Consider the following 21,635-nt stretch of genomic DNA (forward strand, 5'->3'; position numbering starts at 1 on the left):
ATAGCTAATGGTGCTTATCACCTAGAAGTTGACGGACATAATTTGAGAAACAGACCCAAATAGCGGTGGCAACAGCAATACTGATTGAAGCTTCTGTATTGAAAATTGCACAACACATTTGTGTTGTGATATTTTCAGGTAAGAATTCCACCTTTATAATATACTTGCTTTTATTCTTTTCAGAATAACATTATTTTAGTAAAATGAACCATGTTTCATCCCATTGGGGTATCTCAGCTATAATCGTATGAAAAAGTATACAAAATATAAAACAAGGATACATTAAAATTCACACGTTAAAAAGTACTGAGTAGTTCTTGATATGTTCTGTCCAATGCCAATTAAAAACATAACCGTTGGACAGAAAAGTTTTCTCCATACAGTTTTCATTACGTTTTTATAAGACTAGTATAATTAAATTACTTTAGATATGTACTTGCTGATTAATATCTTTATTTTGGATGGCTGACACCTTCATATGGTACAAAAATCAGGCATGTAATATATTTCACTGTTGCATAATAATGTGTTAAAATTCAGGAAAAAAGACCTAGTTCACTGCCGAGTTTCATGTCAAAATACGTTATTAAAAACTCAGCCACAGAACACTTAACAGAGATCTGTATCTCTGTGATTTGGTCGAGTAAAATGGAATACTGACATGCAGGCAGCCCAAATGGCATCAAATCAAAATAAGGCAAAGATGATGATGTTCATTTCTCTTCCTCCATATGTTGCTTTTGCTGTTATCATTTCCATACTCCCATTGCCTTTCCATTAGTTGTCTCATAATGAAAATGGGCTCTATTGTTGACCTTCCACTTCTGAAACCAAACAGATTTTCCTGTATCTGATTTTCAACCCTCAACTTTATCCTCTTTTCCAGTCTCCTCTCCATTATCTTAGCAGCATGGGATATAAGAGTGATACCCCTGTTGTTCTTCAGTACTTTCTTATTGCCTTTCTTGAAAATTGGGATCATTATTCTTTTTTGCCAATCCTCAGGGATCTTTTTATTCTCCCAGACAATCCTGAGAACTCAAAATGCCCACTGCAGACATCTCCACTGAAATTTCATCTATTCTAGCAGTTTTTCCAATCTTTATCTTTCTTACTGCCATTTCAATTTCATTCATTGTAATTTCTTTATCCATTTCTTCATCAACTAATTACCTTTTCTGGTCCTCCATTGAATGACTGTCATTATTTCTCATGTTCAGCAACTTCTGAAAATACTCTCTCCATCTATTTTCTCATTTCTTCTGGGTTTGTTAATATTATGCCAACTTCATCCTTCACAAATCTGATGTTTATTTGATCTCTCTTTTTGTTTCTTAAAATACTATACAGTAATTTCTTGCTGCCCTGCACATCAGCTCTCAATTTCTGTGTGAATAAGGCCCAGCTTTCCCTCTTTTCTTCCTCCACTACTTTCTTGGTCAAATTCTTTGTCTCCACATTTTTTTTTTTTTTGCTATATGTTTAATGTCACACTAACACATCAAAGATTTTCGGCGACGGAAGGGTGGGAGACTGGGAAGGTAGTGGCCATGCCCTTCATTAAGGTACAGCCCCAACATTTGCCTGGTGTGAAAATAGGAAACCACAGAAAACCATCTTCAGGGCTGCCAACAGTGGGGTTCGAACCCACTATCTCCTGAATGCAAGCTCACAGTTGCGCAACCCTAAACAGACGGCCACTTGCTCGGTACATATTTTCTTCTACTTTCTTCAGTCTTAGATGTTTTCCATGCCACTTTCTTTTCCTTCACTTGAATCTTTACCCTATCATTCCACCAGTGTGTCTCTTTGTCTTTCACATTTCCTGATATTCTACTAGATAACTTTTCTGCACATCTAACCAGTGCTTCCTTAAATCTTTTCCATTCATCTTCAACATTCCCCATCTCCCTCCTGTGTACCAATGGTATTATTCACCTTGTGTGCTTTTCTCCTTCAACTTCCATATTTTAGTTCTTTTCACTCTTCTTAATGGGGGTTTTTCAATCTTTCCCACTTTCAATTTTCCTATCACAACTCTATGATCTCCCCCAAAGGCTTCTTCAGGCATGGCTGTAACATCCAACCATATCTTGTAATCTTCTGACAGTTCTTTTCCTAAACCAGGTGTTTCCAACAATCATTTGGTTCCAAAGGGCCCTACAACATCTTCCTTTCCTTGTCTTTCCATTCCAACTTGTGCATTTAGATTTCCCATCAATAGCACTTCCTTATCTTCTACCTGTCTCTCCACTTCCTCTAAAAAGTCCTCTAGATGTTAATCTATGCAACCCGTTTGTGGGGCATACAACTGAAATAGAACTTTCATACCATTTTCAAACTGGAGTCTCATCACCATCATCCTGTCACTGACCCATTTTGTATATTTCACATATTCTTGGATTTCTTTTCTAAGTATGAAGGCCACTCCATTTTTTGCCTCAGGTCCTCTGCTGTAATACAGCCTCTATCCTTCTTTCAGAGGAATCTCTCCTGTACCCCTCTTCTTGGTCTCACACAGTCCAAGTATGGCTATATCCTTTTCTTTCATTAAGTCAACCATTTCTTCTGTCTTTCCCATCAGTGTCAGGACATTTACTGTTGCAATCTTGATGTAGTTGCCCACTTCTTACAGTTCCCCCAGCACCCAAAGAGCTCCATGTCGCTTTTAGCAGGGGACGCTCTAACCTTTTCCGAGGCACCACATCTGCTTTATCCAAATAGGCTATTGTTATGATGGGCTCGGCACACCCAAAGGCATTTTACTTGTATACCTACTGCCAGGTTCAAAATTAGGCGGCCCCTAACATGGAGACAGACGCCCTTCGCAGCCGCTTCTCTGGAGTACAGACACTACAGGTTTGCCCCTTCCGCCATCTCCACCAAACTGAAGTCTTTTCCATGCCTTTGAGGTCTTCACTCGTAACCCTGAACTGGGACCCATACCAGATGTTACACACTGGGTCAGTGTGCTCTGGGACTCCCAGAGGCAGGGCGCCACTCCCTGGGTAGGGCTGCCTCCGAAGAGGGTCCCGACCTGCTACCTTTTCCTGTATATAATAATATAATATAATAATAATAATTGTAATAATAAGTGCAAAATCTGTCAAATTTATTTGTCAACAATGTAAGTATATACCGGTATATATGGAGCATATGTGTGTATGTACTAAATAGTACTTCTTCCATGTACATTGTCCGAAGAAGCTCATAAATCCAATTGTAAAATTGTGAATAATAATAATAAATAATTATATTAATATTAATAAGCAGTTAGTTTTTATTACATTATTATATTTTATATTAATAATAATAATAATAATAATAATAATATAAAATTATAATTTTATAATTAAAATAATAAAATTATTATTATATTAATATTATTTTACAATTTGTTTTACGTTGCACCAACACAGATAGGACTTATGGCAACGATGGGATAGGAAAGGCCTTGGAATGAGAAAGAAGCAGCCGTTGCCTTAAGTAATGTACAGCCCCAGCATTTGCCTGGTGTGAAAATGGGAAACCATGGAAAACCATCTCAGGGCTGCCGACAGTGGGGTGCGAACCTACTATCTCCCGGATGCAAACTCACAGCTGTGGAGCCCTATTCGCATGGCCAACTCACCCAGTATTATTATTAATCCTGACACACTGGGAAAACTAACGGCTTCAAGCAGAGAAACTCTACTGGGATGGATAACGGATCCCCCAATGAAATCCATGACCCAGCAGCGTTGGTTAACTATGTTAGGGGTGCCTGCAAAAGGCGCCTGTTTCCGAGGCTAGGGGTAGCCTATATGTTAGCTAGCAGTAGTACTAAAATGTCTAGGAGATGAATTCCTAGTAATAACAGCCTAAGTATAGAGTATCATAATGGATCAGGACAAAGCGGCATCATTTCTGAAGGGGTACACTGACAGTAGATTTGTTATTCATGATGAGACAATTGGTGGGAAAAAGTTGGAAGAATAGTAGGGATGTAGTGGTGACTTTTATTGACATCCAGGATGCACATGACAGTGTACCCAAAGAAAGGGTTTGGAGAGAACTGAGAAATAAATGAGTTGCGGAGGAGATGTAACATGTGATCTAGGCATTGTACAGGACATGCAAAAAGCAGAGTGAAGATAAAGATTGGAAAGAGATTGGTTTGAAGTGAGGACAGGATTAAAAGGGGGAGTGTGTGCTCCTGTTCATTATTGTACTGGATGAAGTACAGAAAGTCAAAAGGAAGATGGAGCCAAAGAATATTAGAGGCTGGTAATTTGCTGATGATATTAAGATATGGGGTTAGAGAGATCATACAGTACAGTACAAATCCAGTTAGATGCTTGGAGTGAAGTAATAAAAGACTGGGGAACAAAAATAAGTAAAGACAAGAGTAAAACCATGGTGATGACAAGGAGACAGACGACTGGGAGAGGCATAATAAAGTTAAGCAAAGAGTCTCCGAAATAGCTAACACCTTAAAGTACTTGTGATGTACAGTGCCATAGAATGAGACTATAAAATACAATATCATAAACAGTGTACAAATGCCAGGAAGATTTTAACAGAGTGGAACAGATATAGTATGGAATGAAAACATCCTACTGTACATCGATGCAGGGGTATTATTATATAAGATCTATTTTGTCCCTGTTTTGATATATGGAGCAGAAATGTGGACTACAGCATCTCAAGAGGATATCAGGAAACAGGATTCAGGGAGTGCAAATAAGGTTCCTGAGAAGCATGCTCGGAAAGACAAAGAAGTACTGTATAAGAAAAACAGATATATCAGAAAGGCTGTGGATAGAGAAGTTAAAAAAACTGAATGGGGACCGGTAGACTGATGTGGTCTGGCCACATTAGCAGGATGGAAATAATAAGAACCCCAATGGCAATGATAGACTGCAACGTGACTGCAACAGACTGATGAGAAAACCAAGGAAGAGGAGGATAACCAAAGTAGAGGAAGCAGTGGAGAGGAGAGTTGTGAACAAGACCAGAATGATCAGAGAAGAATGGTGAAAGAACAGGTGAGATAGTAGTCCTTGGACCATTACCCCACCTGGGAAGGAGGAGGAGGAGGAGAAGAAGAAGAAGAAGAAGAAGAAGAAGAAGAAGAAGAAGAAGAAGAAGAAGAAGAAGAAGAAGAAGAAGAAGAAGAAGAATTTCATTACTTTCACAGTGAACAAGTTACTGATTGGAATTTTCAAGATTTATATAGCTGAGAAGGTGTAATCAACTTGCATTGTGATGAAGAAGCCCACATTATTGTTACTAATTAATTATTAATTCCAAAGAACAGTTTGGTCACACAATTTATTGCAGATGTTAGGAGCATGTACAGTATAATTTCATAAGTAGTTATCAATTAAATTAATCAGGTATATTGTACAGTAAATGTGTTATTGTAGTATTCTAACATAAAGAATATTGTTTGTGGTCTCATGTGTGTGAAACATTTAGATCATAACTGATTTTATCACATCATTATTAAATGTTATTGATTCCTTCATTGTCTAGCTTTCACTGTACAGTTCAAGAGGTATGTTGACATTTGGTTTGCAGTCAAATCTTCTGTTTGTGATATGATCCAAGAACCCAGCCGAGTAAACTAATAAATAATGCTTTCGTACCCAATATTCCTCAACATGAAATTAAGTTGGCCGTAATACTCTTATTCAAGTTTATCCAGTAAAGCAGTGTTTGGCCGTATCCAGCAGCTGACTCTAATGACTGAATCAAGGAAATGTTTCCATTGCTGGCATTGAATCAAACCAAGTATTTTCTTAATATGAATATAGAACCCTTAAATTAGTACATACCTTATCCTGGAGCTCATCGCCGTTTACTTCCATCAAAGATGCTGTCCTATAATATTCCCACATATCCTCCAACTCTTTTGCCATTAACCATGCTGTCTCTACATCCTCCAACCTCTGAAAATAGAAACACAGGATGTCATTTCTACAAAAAAAAAAAAAAAAAAAAAAAAAAAAAAAAAAAAAAAAAAAAAAAAAAAAAAAACTTTTTTGTAAACTGGAAAACATCCTATAAATTAGAAGAAAATGTGTTTTGAGTTAATACTGTGACAACAAATATAATATTCTGTAGCCATATTAAGAAATAATTTGTACAGATTGCATGGAAATTGTTAAACTTTTCTTTACTAGTAGCCTATTACAGTAGTAGACTATACTATTACTTTGCAAAACATTTTTATTTACAAATTTTGTGTTGCTTTGGAAAACACTCTTTAGGTTAGATAAATAAATAATGACATGAATAAATGCCTGGCATTTTGAACCATTCAAACCTTGCAGACCTTATTTCTTTTTTTAAATTTGCTTTACATCGCACCGACACAGATAGGTCTTACGGCGACGATGAGATAGGAAAGGCCTAGGAAGTGGAAGGAAGCAGCCGTGGCCTTAATTAAGGTACAGCTCCTAAAGATGATCTGTCATCCTCATTTATCATATGATCGTGCAGTGTATATGGTATATGGTCATCAAGTCCATTTGTCCCTGTCTCCTTTTTATGTGCTCCCTCTTCCCAAACTAACCTGTCTTTGTGTTTTCCTATTAGGTCTTCTCCCCAACCCCTCCAAACCCTTCCTTTCTCTCTATATATTTGTATATATATGACTTGATTTGACATTTGTTTACTCCTTTCCAATACTGATAAGTCCATTATAAATAGATTTGAGAAAAACTGTTTATTCACTTATGAGCAAATAGAGTCAAATGATTTTGACTGATATGTACAGCATTTACTTGTGTATATCTCACCATTGTGTACATTATCATCATGTAACCATTCCAGCTTGCTGCATAGGATAGTGCTGAACGAGCTATTGCCAGCGTTGTCTGTCAATGTAGAGCTCTCGCTCCAAGATCATTCTCTAGCCCCCTCCTCTACTCTCAATATGTATCTTCAGTTGGTGCAGCCATCATTTCCTTGGTCGTTCAACAGGTCTCCTTCCGATGACTGTCTGTTCCATGTATGCATGTAGTGTTCTGAATGTCTGTCATACTCTTTACATGCCTGAAACATTTAAGCCTTGCAGACCTTAGACTTTCTTCCAGGAGGTGCTCCACTCCCAAAGATGACCTGACATCCTTGTATCTCATACGATCGTGCAGTGTATATTGTGTATATCACTCACCCTAATTTCTGATATGGAACCAAAAAGAAAAAAATGCCTGCTTATATCTCGTATTGGTTTTTCTTCATGTGACATTGACCTCATTCGGTGCCAGGCAGGGGAGTAATTCCAGATCCTAGGGTATTTTCTGGCCTAATGAACTAGATGGAATGTGAGACTGTTAAATTGGCTGAAATTTCAGAATACAGTATGTGCAAAACGTATGATATAAGATCAAGTCCAGAACATTATGATATCATAAGTGCTTTCCAACATGACCGACTAATAGCTGAGTTATGGAGAAGTTCTGAAGTTTCACAATTCAAGTGATTCAATTTGCAGAGAAACACAGTAATCATGCCACGGGCTGAGAATTTCACGAGAGAGAGTTTAATGTATGCTACTAGCGAAAACAGAATACTGCCCTTGGAAACACAAATACCTAAATTGAGAAAAGTGTTATGGGGGCCAAAAAGTAGAAAGGTTCTTGGGGTCAAAAATGAACTGCTTCAGTAAGTGGAATGTTTACATGAATATGGAAGTGGTCTTTCACGTGAAAAGTATTTCAACTCTAATCAAGTTTGATTTACTACCCGCATGTGCCTCACACCCTGATTTTAAAACTTGAATTTTCAGAAAAAAAAAAAGTGCGAGATTACATGAGTAAATACAGTTATTATTATTATTATTATTATTATTATTATTATTATTATTATTATTATTATTATTATTATTATTATTATTATTATTTTGACAAATTTTGCAACTACATGCCTCAAATATTTTTATCTACACATAAGTTGGTATTGAGTCAGGAAGGCAGGTTTATGCCTATATTATGTAACAAAGGGTCAATCTTTTGTTTGATAAACTTTCACCCCTTCCTATATTAAGGATTCCACACACTTCATTGAGAAGTTAAAAACTATATCACTTCAGTCAGGCAATATCTTGGTAAGTCTCGATGTGGTGTCTCTGTTTACGAGAGTACCTGTTGATGGTGTTATGTCTCTTATTTATGATATTTTTACTGAAGAGATTGCAAGGCTTTTCTATCACTGCATGACCTCCTCCTACTTTCTTTGGAATGGGAAATATTATGAACAGACAGATGGTGTGGCCATGGGAAGTCCTCTCTCTCCTGTTGTGGCTAATTTCTTCATGGAAAACTTCGAAGAGAAAGCTTTGTCATCGGCACCTTGCAAACCAAAGATCTGGTGGCGATATGTGGATGATACCTTCGTCGTATGGACAGAAGGCGAAGACAATCTTGGTCACTTTCTGGATCACCTTATCGCCAGCACCCTTTCATTTGTTTCACCATGGAAATGGAATCTGATGGCAAAATACCATTTTTAGATGCTCTCGTCACCAAGAAAGAGGATGGATCTTTAGGACACAGCGTGTATTGTAAGCCCACACACACCAATAGAAATCTCCACATAGATTCTCACAATCACCCTGCCCAGAAACATGGTATCCTTACAACTCTGACTACCAGGGCCAGAAGGATTTGTGAAGTGTCAGCTCTACAAGATGAAATTAACACCTTGAGGACCACCTTTGATAGCAATGGTTATAACACAGCTTTGATCTCAAGGGTTCTGAAATCGACACATAATCGGACGTCTGTTAAGGAAAAAGGTGTGAAAGGAACTGCTTACCTACCTTACATACATAACACGATGGATCGTATTGCTAAAATCTTACGTAGGTACCACGTACGAACTGTTCTTGGAACATCAATTAAGATTAGGAAACTCCTGCTACCAACTAAGAATAGTTTGCCTAAATTGCAACAACCTACTATCTACAGAGTTCCCTGTACTTGTGGCAAGGTTTATATTGGGCAGACTTTGAGAACGTTTATTTGCATCAAAGAACATACCAGATGTATCAGACTCAACCAACCTGACAATTCAGCTGTTGCTGATAATGCCTTAACACCTGGTCATGATGTCTTGTTCCAAGAAGTGGATGTTCTTGCCCGTATACAACGTGCGTTGCATAAGTAATGCGACCAATTTTTTTCTGACACAACTGTACACCACAGCGTGTTCTAACCTGCTGGGCTAGGTGGAGGGAGTGTTAGCTTCAAACGCTCTTTGTCTCATTCGGCAGCGAGCTGCCGGAGAGTCAGGACGTGCGTTTCCGTCAAGCCCGTTTTGAGTTCATGTAACACGGCACAATGGATCATTCTGTAGAGCAACGGTACGCTATCAAATTTTGCGTTAAACTTGGGAAGTCCGCCACCGAAACATTTCCATTACATCAGCAGGCCTTTGGGACTGATTGCTTGTCCAAATCACAAGTTTTCCGATGGCACAAGTTGTTCATGGAGGGCCGAGAGATCACCGACGAACCTCGCAGTGGACGGCCATCAACCTCATGAGTCAACGAAAATGTGACGTATGTGCGCGATTGTTTGAACTCTGACAGACGGCTGAGCCTTCAATTGATAGCACAAACTCTAAACATGGCAAAAACAACCCTTTTCCGCATTGTGACCGAAGATTTGAACAAGAGAAAGGTGTGTGCCAAACTGGTCCCAAAAGTGTCGACCGACGAACAAAAGGACATGCGAGTGCTTCGGTGCCGAGAAATGTTGGAAATGTGTGAAAATGATTCTAATTTTTTAAACTCAGTTATCACTGGTGATGAGTCGTGGATTTTTGAGTACGACCCTGAGACAAAAAGGCAGAGTTCAGAGTGGCACACCCCATCGTCGCCCCGTCCCAAGAAGGCACGCACGAGCAAGTCCAGGATGAAAACCATGCTCATTGTCTTCTTTGACGTCAGAGGCATTGTCCACCACGAATTCGTACCTACCAGGACTACAGTGAACTCAGCTTTCTACTTGGAAGTGCTCAAAAGACTGAAAAGGAGGGTCTCGCTCTGCCGAAATGACATCAAGGACACGTGGGAAGTTCATCATGACAATGCGCCGAGTCACAGCGCCTTCATTGTCAACGACTTCCTGGCCAGGACCAACACCTCATTGGTTCCCCAGCCTCCCTACAGTCCTAACCTGGCTCGCGCTGACTTCTTTTTGTTTCCTCGGTTAAAAGGAGTCAGTTTTCCATTTGGAATTGCTAGGCGGGCAATAATTCCATTATGGAGATTTATCTCCCGTATGCCGTTATCAGACTGTGCCTCTTATAAGGGTTTCTGATAAGTTCACCTGCATACACCCCAGCGTCAGTTGGTAGGGTCTGACACATCCCACTCTGATGAATCTAGTGTCAGACCTAAGACGAAACGTTGGTTAAAAGAGCAAACGCCTGAAAAGCCTTACATGTGATATGTTTTTGACATAAAAGGAGTCATGAAAGGAAAACACTGGGACACGATTGAAAGAATCCAGGCGCACGTTACATCGGCTCTAAAGGACATTCCGGAAAAGGCCTTCCAGGATGCCTTCCAGGCATGGAAACACCGCCTCCAGAAGTGTATTGACGCAAGAGGGTGCTATTTTGAAGATTTTTGATTATTTGTACGAATACATTCAATAAATGATTTTTTTATGAATTTGGTCGCATTATTTATGGAACACACCTTGTAAAGCAATATTGCCCAAGAATTATCAGGGAGACGGTTGAAATACGTAAACACCTAAATAATTTCAACCGCGATACAGGTTACAACCTCAGTGAATCATGTCTACCTATTATCACAAGCATTAGAGAGTAATGCTTTGCTGTTGCCATTCGTTGTCGCTAACATGGGGGCTAAAATGGCATCCCTTTTACATCTTAGGGCACCATTTCAAGTTCCTTGTTGCTTTCTCCTAGCAACCTTTAATGCATTGTTTCATTTCTCTGTTGTCTCCTGATGAAGAAAGGCAAGGTTCCTTTTGAAACGCGTAGAGTGTGTTTACAATTAATTACACGGCATGAGCCCAAAATATATCTCAATGAATAATCTTTTGTTTTGTTTTGCTTCAAGACCTAAGGTCTTCATGTGGTACTGTAGCCCACATTTGGTCACTGTGTGATCAACAAAACAAAACAGATTTACAGTTATGAATGAAGATTTGGTAATGTAAACCATACCATTAACAAATTAACAAGCAAGACAAATTATTGAACACTTTCGTAATTTAAAGTTGTTAAAAACATGACATCTTCTATATTGTCTTATTCAACAGTGATTATGAATAGTCTACAAATGGTATAAACTGTACATCTGATCCAATCTTAATTATGTTACAATAAATTAAAATGATGTGTTTCTACTGTATAACTTAGATGTAGAATACGCTCTTGGTTCAAAGTTCTGGAGTTTCACTCCATCTACTGAAAGGTACAAAATGACAAGGAAGGATTCAGTTTGATGGAAATGTAGTAAGAAGTTTGACCGATGTTGATTCTTTACCTTAATGACAGACTTTGCTGAGAGCCTGCATTTTTACATTTTCGAACTTGAAAAGAGTGAATAAACATAATATGAAAATTAGCATTTCAAAGACTTAAGTGACATAAGTTAGGAAGAAACCTTTCTTTCTTTCTTTCTTTCTTTCTTTCTTTCTTCATCTGAAATCACCTGTCCCATTGTCAAACTTGGTTTGTAGTCTGGTTTGTTTGTGAGTTTCTTGATTTTGTCTATTTTGTTTTTAAAATCTTCTACTGTAATTTGTAGTTCCCTAATATTTTCCTTGATTTCTGTAACCCATCTAATGTTGCTCTTACTGTTGCATAATTTTTCAATAATTCTCCTGGTGATCCTGTTTTATAGTATCCTGAGTAGATGTCTAAAGAATGAAATCTATTTCTTCCTGATAGTGCTCATTACCAGTTCCATTTCTTGTAGACTGTTCCATTACAAGCTAGTCTCCAGTGTCCGTTTTCTTGGCAGTTTTTGTTTATGCACATTCTGATTCTTCTTCTTTCAATCTTGAGTATTCTGGCTATTTCTTCAGTGTTAGTTGTTTTGAAAATGGTTTCATTTGCATATGTTATTTCTAGTTATGTAGCTGTTTTACAGTGTTTTAATTTTGTGGCTATTGAGAGGCCTTTTCTTATTTTGGATGTGTTTTTAGTGATATATTGTGCTCTGGTCAGTTTATTTATTCTATAATGGTATTCTGCATTTTGTTGAGATTATATGTTGTTATTTTTCATAAACATTTAAATTTTTCAATGATGTTGATTTCCTGTTCATCTACTGTCATTTTATTTATGAAGGGTGGGTCAGTTAACATGATTTCTGTCTTTTCAAAGAATATTGTGAGGCCAATATTCTGCGCTATTTCCTGTAATGATTTAACTTGTTGTTAGGCTTCCTGAATGTTATTGGGCAGAAGAGCAAGGTCATCAGTGAGTCGTAGGCAGTTTAAAGTTATGTTGTCTTTGGATCTTCCAATTTTGATGTTCTTTGCTTATCCTTGTACCATTCTCTCATTATACATTCTAAGGCACAGTTGAACAGCAGAGGTAAGAAACAAACTCCCTGTTGTAATTTTTTTTAAAATGAGGAATGGCTCAGAAAAATTCCCCACTGAACTTGATTTTAGATTTTGTGTGTTAAGGTGAGTTCTATCAATTTGATTCATTTTGGGTGGAGTCCAAAATTTTGTAAGATTTTTCAGTACTGAAATTCTATGGATACAGTCATATGCCTTCTTAACCCTGTAAATGGGTACTAAATTCTCTACATGTATCACCTACCCTGGGTACATTTTTCCCCACTTTGTATTATTTAAATATTTCCTGCATAAATGTATACAAAATTAGTTTAATGTAATATGATAGTGATTATTATATTTCAATAATGGGTTATTAACATTGTTTACATTATTAATATTGTTATGTATCCAGATGATTACAGGATTTATGGAATGTTATATGTGTGATGTAGACTGAAACAAGGTCATCTACAAATGTGATGATGTATTCTTCGACACTATGTACATCACTAAAAATTATATTTATCATATTTACCCCTGTAAAAGCAAATCTTGGTCTTGGGAAACCAATCATAATGAACTGAGGCAGCTGTCACATTCTGAACGTCTTTCTCATCATTTGGTTCATCTGGAACCATGTCACATTAAACTTTCAGGATCACATTTACTGTCCTCTTCTTCAGTTTATCCAAATGCATCATCACCACCCTCTGCTTCCAGAACTGTCAAAATACCCACGCAATCAAGCTGATCTACTTTATGTTGGAAGAAATACTCCTCCCCATAGACAGCTGCATGGGAGCATCGAGCAAGGTGCCAAAACAAATACATTTTAGAAGGCTGTGACCGCTATACAAAAACAATACGCAGCATGATATCGTGGAAGACATCAACCAATATGGTAGACTCCATGGCGATGCCATACGCTGTCACCCCGATGAGAAATGTGCGAAAATTTTATGATCGACTTATGCCATCGTATGCACCATAGAAGCCAAGCACAGAAACATCTAAAGACATCATACCCATATAAGTGGTTAAAGTCCAGAAAGGTTATTGCAAGAGGCTTGTTTTGTTTCCTGTAATATGCCACATCTAATTTTAAAGTGATGATCTGCTCTGTGCAGCTTCTCCAAGGTCTGAAGCCTCCCTGCCTGATATTCACATAATTCTCACTCCAAGTGTCCTTTAATTCTACTATATAGAATTCTGGAGAGAATATTGTATATGTATCATGCATCATCATCATCATCATCATCATTATACATGCCAACTTTAACTTGATGTACTATGATAAGGTACGGTATTTAACAATAACAGCAAGAATACTCAGAAGACCTTAGCGAAGAGTTAAGACAAGCCCCGTGGTGCCTACTAGGCCAGAACAAACTGTAAAAACAACAAAAAACCCACCAACTTCACTCATTCAAATATTCAATTTATAAGTGTTTTGGTCTGGTGGCTAATTAAAGCTGAGCTTCATGACTTGGTCCCTATAAATATTGAACTCACCCTGTGCCTGTGGTATGTGCTATCAGTTATAAGTAAGAAGCATCTCCATATGTTATCCCCTCTATCCAGATATACAAGGGAAAACAGACAATAAATCTCCACCACTTAACCCTTTCCAGTTTCAAAGTTAATCATCCCCCAGCTGATAAGGGTTTCGATGATGTTTACCTGATAATGATTTCAATGATGCTTTATTGGAGCTACAATATCATAAATTCTTACAAAAATTATCTAGAAGCCTTCTATTTCTGTGTAGCTTACACCTAATCCGAGCCTCTCATGAAGAGCCATGAGACAGCTTTTGTATTACCGTATTTCTCCAAATCCAAGATGTTTTCTTCTTAGAATCTCATGTGAAAAATCAAGGATCGTCTTGCATTCGCGACCTAACAGTAAAAATACCACTGGTAGCTACCATGGTATCCACGCTACTTCCCTCTTCCCTTTACTCCCCCCCCCCCGACACACACACATAAAACTCGACCTTCAATATCCACAGCTTATTTAGGCCTACAGACTACATCGCTAACCATGGCAACCATTTGTACAGTACCTCTGTTTAATGTCACTAATTTTGGGAAATCGTGAAGAGAGAATCACATTATACTTGGCAGGAGACAAGACTTGCAATGCCAGCAACCAGGTGAGCAACAATTCCCTGAACAGAAAAAAAAAAATGTCCCTCTATTAAGCCTCTACAAGAATGTTTCTCGAATCCGCAGAATGGCATCAAAACATGCGAGCCTCCGAATTTTTCGAAACGCCATAGCTACGCAGTGGCAGAGTTATAAGGTGTCTACTGTACCAGACACTTAGTAAAATTAACAGTTTTATGGACAACAGAAATATTTTTGTGATGGATCATTGCATTGTAAAGATACATGGAATAGGTACTGCCGGCAAATTTTCAATGGGTTCTCCTTGATATTATGATGCCTATTTTAAGTTAATGGTTATTAAACATGCAGAAATGAAGAATAATTGAGCACTCACAAGAAAATATGGTATAACTAAAGCCAATGCTCAGTATTAGCATGAAGATAAAGATAGCTTAAAAATGCGCAATGAACAATAATGACATTCAGTGGCCTGCAACAAGGATGCTTTAAATAAATTGAAGATGAAATTATGAGGTATATGCATGAAAAATTCAAGTCCGGAATGGCCATACCATAGCGCAATAGACTTGTTGATCTTCAACGTCCACATCACTAGCCGCTGAAGTCGACTGAAGCCGGCAAGCGAGACGTACGTCTAATGGCAATTGGTTGTACCCGACGCTTAGTAAAAGTATCAGTTTTATAGACAGCAGGAATATTTTCCTGACGGATCGTTGTATTGTAGAGATGTGGAAGAGGTATTGCCAGAAAATATTTAGCGGGTTCTCTTTGACATTATGATGCCAATTTTAATGGTCATTAAATGTGCAGAATTAAAGAATAATTGTGCAGCTGCAAGGAAATACAACATAACTAAAGCCAATTGGCGTGAAGACAAAGATAGTCTTTAAAAGTGTACTGTACAAGAAAGGCATTCATATGATTTCACAAATCACTTTTTAAGCCTGAATTTTTAAAAGGAAAAAGTGGGGATTGTCTTGCATTCAGGGTCGTCTTGGATTTGGAGAAATATGGTAGTTAGGTATATGTCATGAGCACGTATTAGACTACAGTACTGCTAGAAAACTAACCCTCTCAATGGTATCAAACTCCGTTATTGGAGGGTAAGTGGCGTTGAACATGGTGAGGTCATCTCTCAGAGATGCATCCAAAGCATGCAGCTGCCGCAGCTTTTCATACAATTTCCTTATGTACTCCAAAGCATCTGAAAGAGAAGAAAGCAAAAGTGAAAATATGGAAGGAATGACTTGAGATAGATGTACAATATTTCAGATGTTTCAACTCAAATTAATTAATAATCAATATATTAATTTATTTAAAAAACATTTAATTTATATAAACATTGCCTTTTACACAGGTTACCTCCAATTACAAAAGGCAGAACATAGTACACAAAAAGAACAATTAAAAAATAGCATAAGAAGGTTGGAAAAAAATAACAGAACAAAACAAAATGAGCCTGTTTCGCAGACAAACAAAGCATCTTCATGTACAACCATAATTTGTTATTAAGTTCAAATAAGTGCATTAATTAATATTATTAGTGAAAGTAAACTACAGTAAAAGGAAATGCTCTATTCATAACTTAATACTAACTACACTGAATGACAGAGCAAATGCAACACCAAGAAGGAGTGGTCAGAACTTTATGCCAATTGCAGGGTAGACTGACGTCACTGAGGTATGCTCATGATGTGAAATGCGCCGCTGTGCTGCGCACGTAGCGAACGATAAATGGGACACGGCGTTGGCAAATGGCCCACTTCGTACCGTGATTTCTCAGCCAACAGTCATTGTAGAACGTGTTGTCGTGTGCCACAGGACACGTGTATAGCTAAGAATGCCAGGCCGCCGTCAACGGAGGCATTTCCAGCAGACAGACGACTTTACGAGGGGTATGGTGATCGGGCTGAGAAGGGCAGGTTGGTCGCTTCGTCAAATCGCAGCCGATACCCATAGGGATGTGTCCACGATGCAGCGCCTGTGGCAAAGATGGTTGGTGCAGGGACATGTGGCACGTGCCAGGGGTCCAGGCACAGCCCGAGTGACGTCAGCACGCGAGGATCGGCGCATCCGCCGCCAAGCGGTGGCAGCCCCGCACGCCACGTCAACCGCCATTCTTCAGCATGTGCAAGACACCCTGGCTGTTCCAATATCGACCAGAACAATTTCCCGTCGATTGGTTGAAGGAGGCCTGCACTCGCGGCGTCCGCTCAGAAGACTACCATTGACTCCACAGCATAGACGTGCACGCCTGGCGTGGTGCCGGGCTAGAGCGACTTGGATGAGGGAATGGCGGAACGTCGTGTTCTCCGATGAGTCACGCTTCTGTTCTGTCACTGATAGTCACCGCAGACGAGTGTGGCGTCGGCGTGGAGAAAGGTCAAATCCGGCAGTAACTGTGGAGCGCCCTACCGCTAGACAACGCGGCATCATGGTTTGGGGCGCTATTGCGTATGATTCCACGTCACCTCTAGTGCGTATTCAAGGCACGTTAAATGCCCACCGCTACGTGCAGCATGTGCTGCGGCCGGTGGCACTCCCGTACCTTCAGGGGCTGCCCAATGCTCTGTTTCAGCAGGATAATGCCCGCCAACACACTGCTCGCATCTCCCAACAGGCTCTACGAGGTGTACAGATGCTTCCGTGGCCAGCGTACTCTCCGGATCTCTCACCAATCGAACACGTGTGGGATCTCATTGGACGCCGTTTGCAAACTCTGCCCCAGCCTCGTACGGACGACCAACTGTGGCAAATGGTTGACAGAGAATGGAGAACCATCCCTCAGGACACCATCCGCACTCTTATTGACTCTGTACCTCGACGTGTTTCTGCGTGCATCGCCGCTCGCGGTGGTCCTACATCCTACTGAGTCGATGCCGTGCGCATTGTGTAACCTGCATATCGGTTTGAAATAAACATCAACTATTCGTCCGTGCCGTCTCTGTTTTTTCCCCAACTTTCATCCCTTTCGAACCACTCCTCCTTGGTGTTGCATTGTCACTGTCAGTCAGTGTATAAAGAAACTTCACAAATCAGATATGTGTAAACCAATGTGAAACAGAAATTTGCAAAATCAATATTATTAACATTTAAGGCTATTTGATTAACTGTTCACATATTTTAACCAATGGTGAATTTCTTTGACTAACAGATATGGAACGTCCACAGTAGAATGGTTGCCATGTCCTCAAATTAGCTAACTTTACGCTGAAGTTCACTCTAGCAAGTAAATCGCTATTGTCTATTATACCATTTGTTATTTTGTACAGAAATACTTGATGATTAACTTCTCTTTGATTAATAAGAGTAGAGAATTTAAATTACTGGAGAAAGTCTTTATATGAGACTCTTCCCTTTATAGCCAAACGTTTATGACTTTTACAGTAAAGAATTCTAAGAAATTTCTTCTGAACCTTTTCAACATTTTTTGAAAGATAGGTAACACAGATTCCACACAACACATCCATATTCAAGTTTGCTTCAAACAAATGTATTATAAAGTGTGGTCAAAGTATGTATGTTTTTTAGCTCTCTAGAGTTTCTTATTATGAAACCTGGCTTTGGGACTATGTACGGAATTAAAAATAAATACATACAACATTGAAGTGCGACTCAGACATCCCTCCATATGATATTATAAAAGATTTGGATATCAGAAAAATTCCCAGAACAATGGACAACAGCTATAATTAACCCAATTCATAAGAAAGGTGAAAGAAGTAATCCAGACAACTATAGAGGTATTTCCATCCTTGATAGCACATATAAGATTTTCTCTAAGATACTATATACATCGGATTAAAGAACAACTTAATGAAGAGTTAGGTGAATACCAGGGAGGCTTCAGACCTTGGAGAAGCTGCTCTGAACAAATAATAACTTTACCCATGGCATATTACAGAAAATGAAATATGCCCCTTTCAATTATGTTTACAGATTTCAAGACAGCTCATGACATTTCGGACTTCACCAAAGCTAATCAAATTGATTGAACTTACTCTAACTAATACAATTTCTAAAATTAAGTTCAGAGGAGAACTTTCTGAACCATTCTTGGTAATAAATGGTTCAAGACAGGGTGAAGGATTATCAATTCTTCTTTTTAACTGTGCACTAGTGTACATTATGAGGGAATGATACAAGAACAACTCGAAAAAATATAAAAATTGGAATCCAGAAGGATAACATACATTTGAACTGTCTAGGATTTGCTGATGATCTAGCTCTTCTGGCCAATGATATTCAGGAAACAAAACAACAAATAAAATCTTTACAGGAAATAGCTCAAAATATTGGTTTGAAAATTTAATGTGAAAAAACAGAAATTATGCTAACGCAACTTCCGCTTGCAAACAAAATTAAGCTGGAAGACAAAGAAATAATTGAAATAAAGAAATAGAACCTGTGATTAGCACAATGAAAAGGAAATGAATATAATTCTTAGGGCATCTAATATGGTCACCAGAAAATAGAATCAGTAATAATAATAATAATAATAATAATAATAATCGTATGGCCTCAGCTACCGTGTGCAGACATTTCAATTTGACGCCATCTGGCTGTCTGCTTGTCAATTTTGGACGTTCCGTTTTACTCTAGGTCCCCACTAGATGGCAGACCGAGTAAACCGAAACTCTCTTGGGCGTCTATGGCTGAGATTTTAATGAATTTTGTCGGGTAAACACCAAATGTGTCACCAGAGATCTTTTACATGCTGACATCGTACGACATGGAGTGTCGAATGGACTTTTTTCCGCCCTTCAAAAATCCGACTACCTCTGCCGGGTTTGAACCCGCTATCTTGGGATCCGGAGGCCGACACTCTACCGCTGATCCACAGAGGCAGCTATAGAATCAGTAGAAAAAAAAAAAATTATGTAAGGGAAGAGTAAGAATAATATTAGATGGATCACAGAACTTAAAGAAGACATGGGAGAGTTACATATTACATTAGAAGATTTAAAAAAAATAAAAAACAAATACACTCAAGATATTGAAAGATAAACACACTAGACTACACATGAAAAATCAACAAGCAGAGAATAGGAAGAGTGATTCTAGAAGCAGAAAGAAAATTACATTCAGAAAGGATGAAACAGTATTGGGATGACAAAAAGAAGAAAAACCTCTGTAATACTGACTAAAGTAGTCCTATGTTGGCTAGAAAATTAAAATAAATAATAAAATTGAAGTGCACCTTTGCCAACAGAAAGATAAAGAATGCTGCTTTAGACCAGAACATCAAGTTCACTGCTTTCAATTTTAACATCAAGTTCATTCACCCACTGGATGGTGGACAGTTTACAAGGTCCATGGTGTGATCAAAGGGGACATTCTGAAAAGTTGTGTTCCAGACTCTGCTGGGAATTTCCACAATCACAGTCACGTGATCTCTAGAAGCCCCACTTATGAAGACAGTATGCACATAGGCCACGTGTTGTGCTGACAAAGTCCTGTGAGGTAGATCAAAGCCTCTTGGAGCGTGATTTGGATTGAGCAACCTCAACTGCCCTAGAGCTACTTGTGTTCATTGATTTTTCCTTCTCTCATGTAAACTAAACTCTGTTTCTGACCGCTCCTTGCCTGTGATGATTGAAAGGTGGTGGGATTTTAGTCTGTTGGCTACAAAGTTCCTTGAGCACAATGTTAACTGTAAATAAGTTCCTTGATGTCCCTGTGGATAGGTAGAAGAGTGTCAGATGAGATCTTATTGTATTCCCGAAGCAATATGTTTGAATGCTGAAGATCTGGTGGAGCTATATGAGAGAGGAAAAGCAGCCAATATGTTGGGCTAGTCAGAAATGTTCCAGAGGCCTCTATGGATCAGTAGCAGTGTGTTGGATCCCAAGATAGTGAGTTCAAATCCGGCAGAGATAGTCGGGTTTTTGAAGGGCGGAGAAATATCCATTCAACACTCCATATCGTACGATGTTGGTATATAAAAGATCTCCGGTGACATGTCTGGTGTTTACCTGACAAAATTAATTACAACTCAGCCATAGATGCCCAAGAGAGATTCAGTTTACTCTGCCATGTAGCAGGTCTCGAGTAAAATGGAACATTGAAATTGAGACGCAGATAGCGTCAAATTAAAATGTCTGCACACGGCAGTTGAGGCCATACTTATCATTTATCTAACTGACTGGACTGGTCCTACATTGATGATGATGATGATGATGATGATGATGATGATGATGGATAATAATAATAATAATGATGATGATGATGATTATGATGATTATGATGATGATGATGGTGATGATAATAATAATAATAATAATAATAATAATAATAATAATAATAATAATAATAATAATAATAATAACCCGTGTGGGGATTTACCGGTTACCTCCATTGGGCGCATCCCATTGGAATTGGGGAAGCTCACTGGCTCTGCCGCCAGCAGAGTCAGAGGGTAGTAGGGAAATAAAATACCACCGCGAAAAAAAAACTGGTCCCTTGCCAGGGTTATGGCGAAGACTGGTAAATGACCAGAAGCCAGAAAACATCTTGAGGCAACCTCTAGGGCTAACAACCCTAGTTGTAAAAGGATGGGTACCCGTCCAAAGCAAAGTCAAGTCAAAAAGCATGATGGCACATTTCAAGAAACATACCCCAGGGGGTAAATCTTCAGATAAATCCCTCGTCGTGAACGCCACGGCGCACGAGTCTCGTTCGGATTCTGGGGGAGACTCGACATCATGCAAGAGACAAGTCGGAGCGTCTCGGTGTACCCCGAAGAGTCAAAAACTCAGGCCAAAATCTAAAACCTTTCTAGCAACTTTCAACATAAATTCACTTACACAAACTGGCAAGCTGAAAACCCTCACCAAAGCTCTTCACGAAAATCAGGTATCCATAGTGGCCCTACAGGAAACAAGGTACCCAGATGAAGAGATTTTTTAATCTGATGGCTACCAATTTTTCAAGAGCAAAGCGCAAAGAGGAATCCTCA

General features: G+C 38.8%; 1 protein-coding gene across 1 annotated transcript in view; it reads right to left on the bottom strand.

The window, feature by feature from the left end:
- Positions 1 to 21,635, bottom strand: part of kl-2 (dynein heavy chain 2, axonemal kl-2) — a 638,176-nt gene that overhangs the window by 449,550 nt on the left and 166,991 nt on the right. The window contains exons 20-21 of the mRNA XM_068229141.1: positions 15,748 to 15,881; positions 5,820 to 5,933 (exon numbers count right to left, since the gene is read on the bottom strand). Coding sequence (XP_068085242.1) covers positions 5,820 to 5,933; positions 15,748 to 15,881 — 248 coding nt within the window. The remainder of the gene's footprint in view (positions 1 to 5,819; positions 5,934 to 15,747; positions 15,882 to 21,635) is intronic.

The sequence above is a fragment of the Anabrus simplex genome, chromosome 9, assembly GCF_040414725.1.
Source record: "Anabrus simplex isolate iqAnaSimp1 chromosome 9, ASM4041472v1, whole genome shotgun sequence".
In the NCBI taxonomy this organism is placed as follows: domain Eukaryota; kingdom Metazoa; phylum Arthropoda; class Insecta; order Orthoptera; family Tettigoniidae; genus Anabrus; species Anabrus simplex.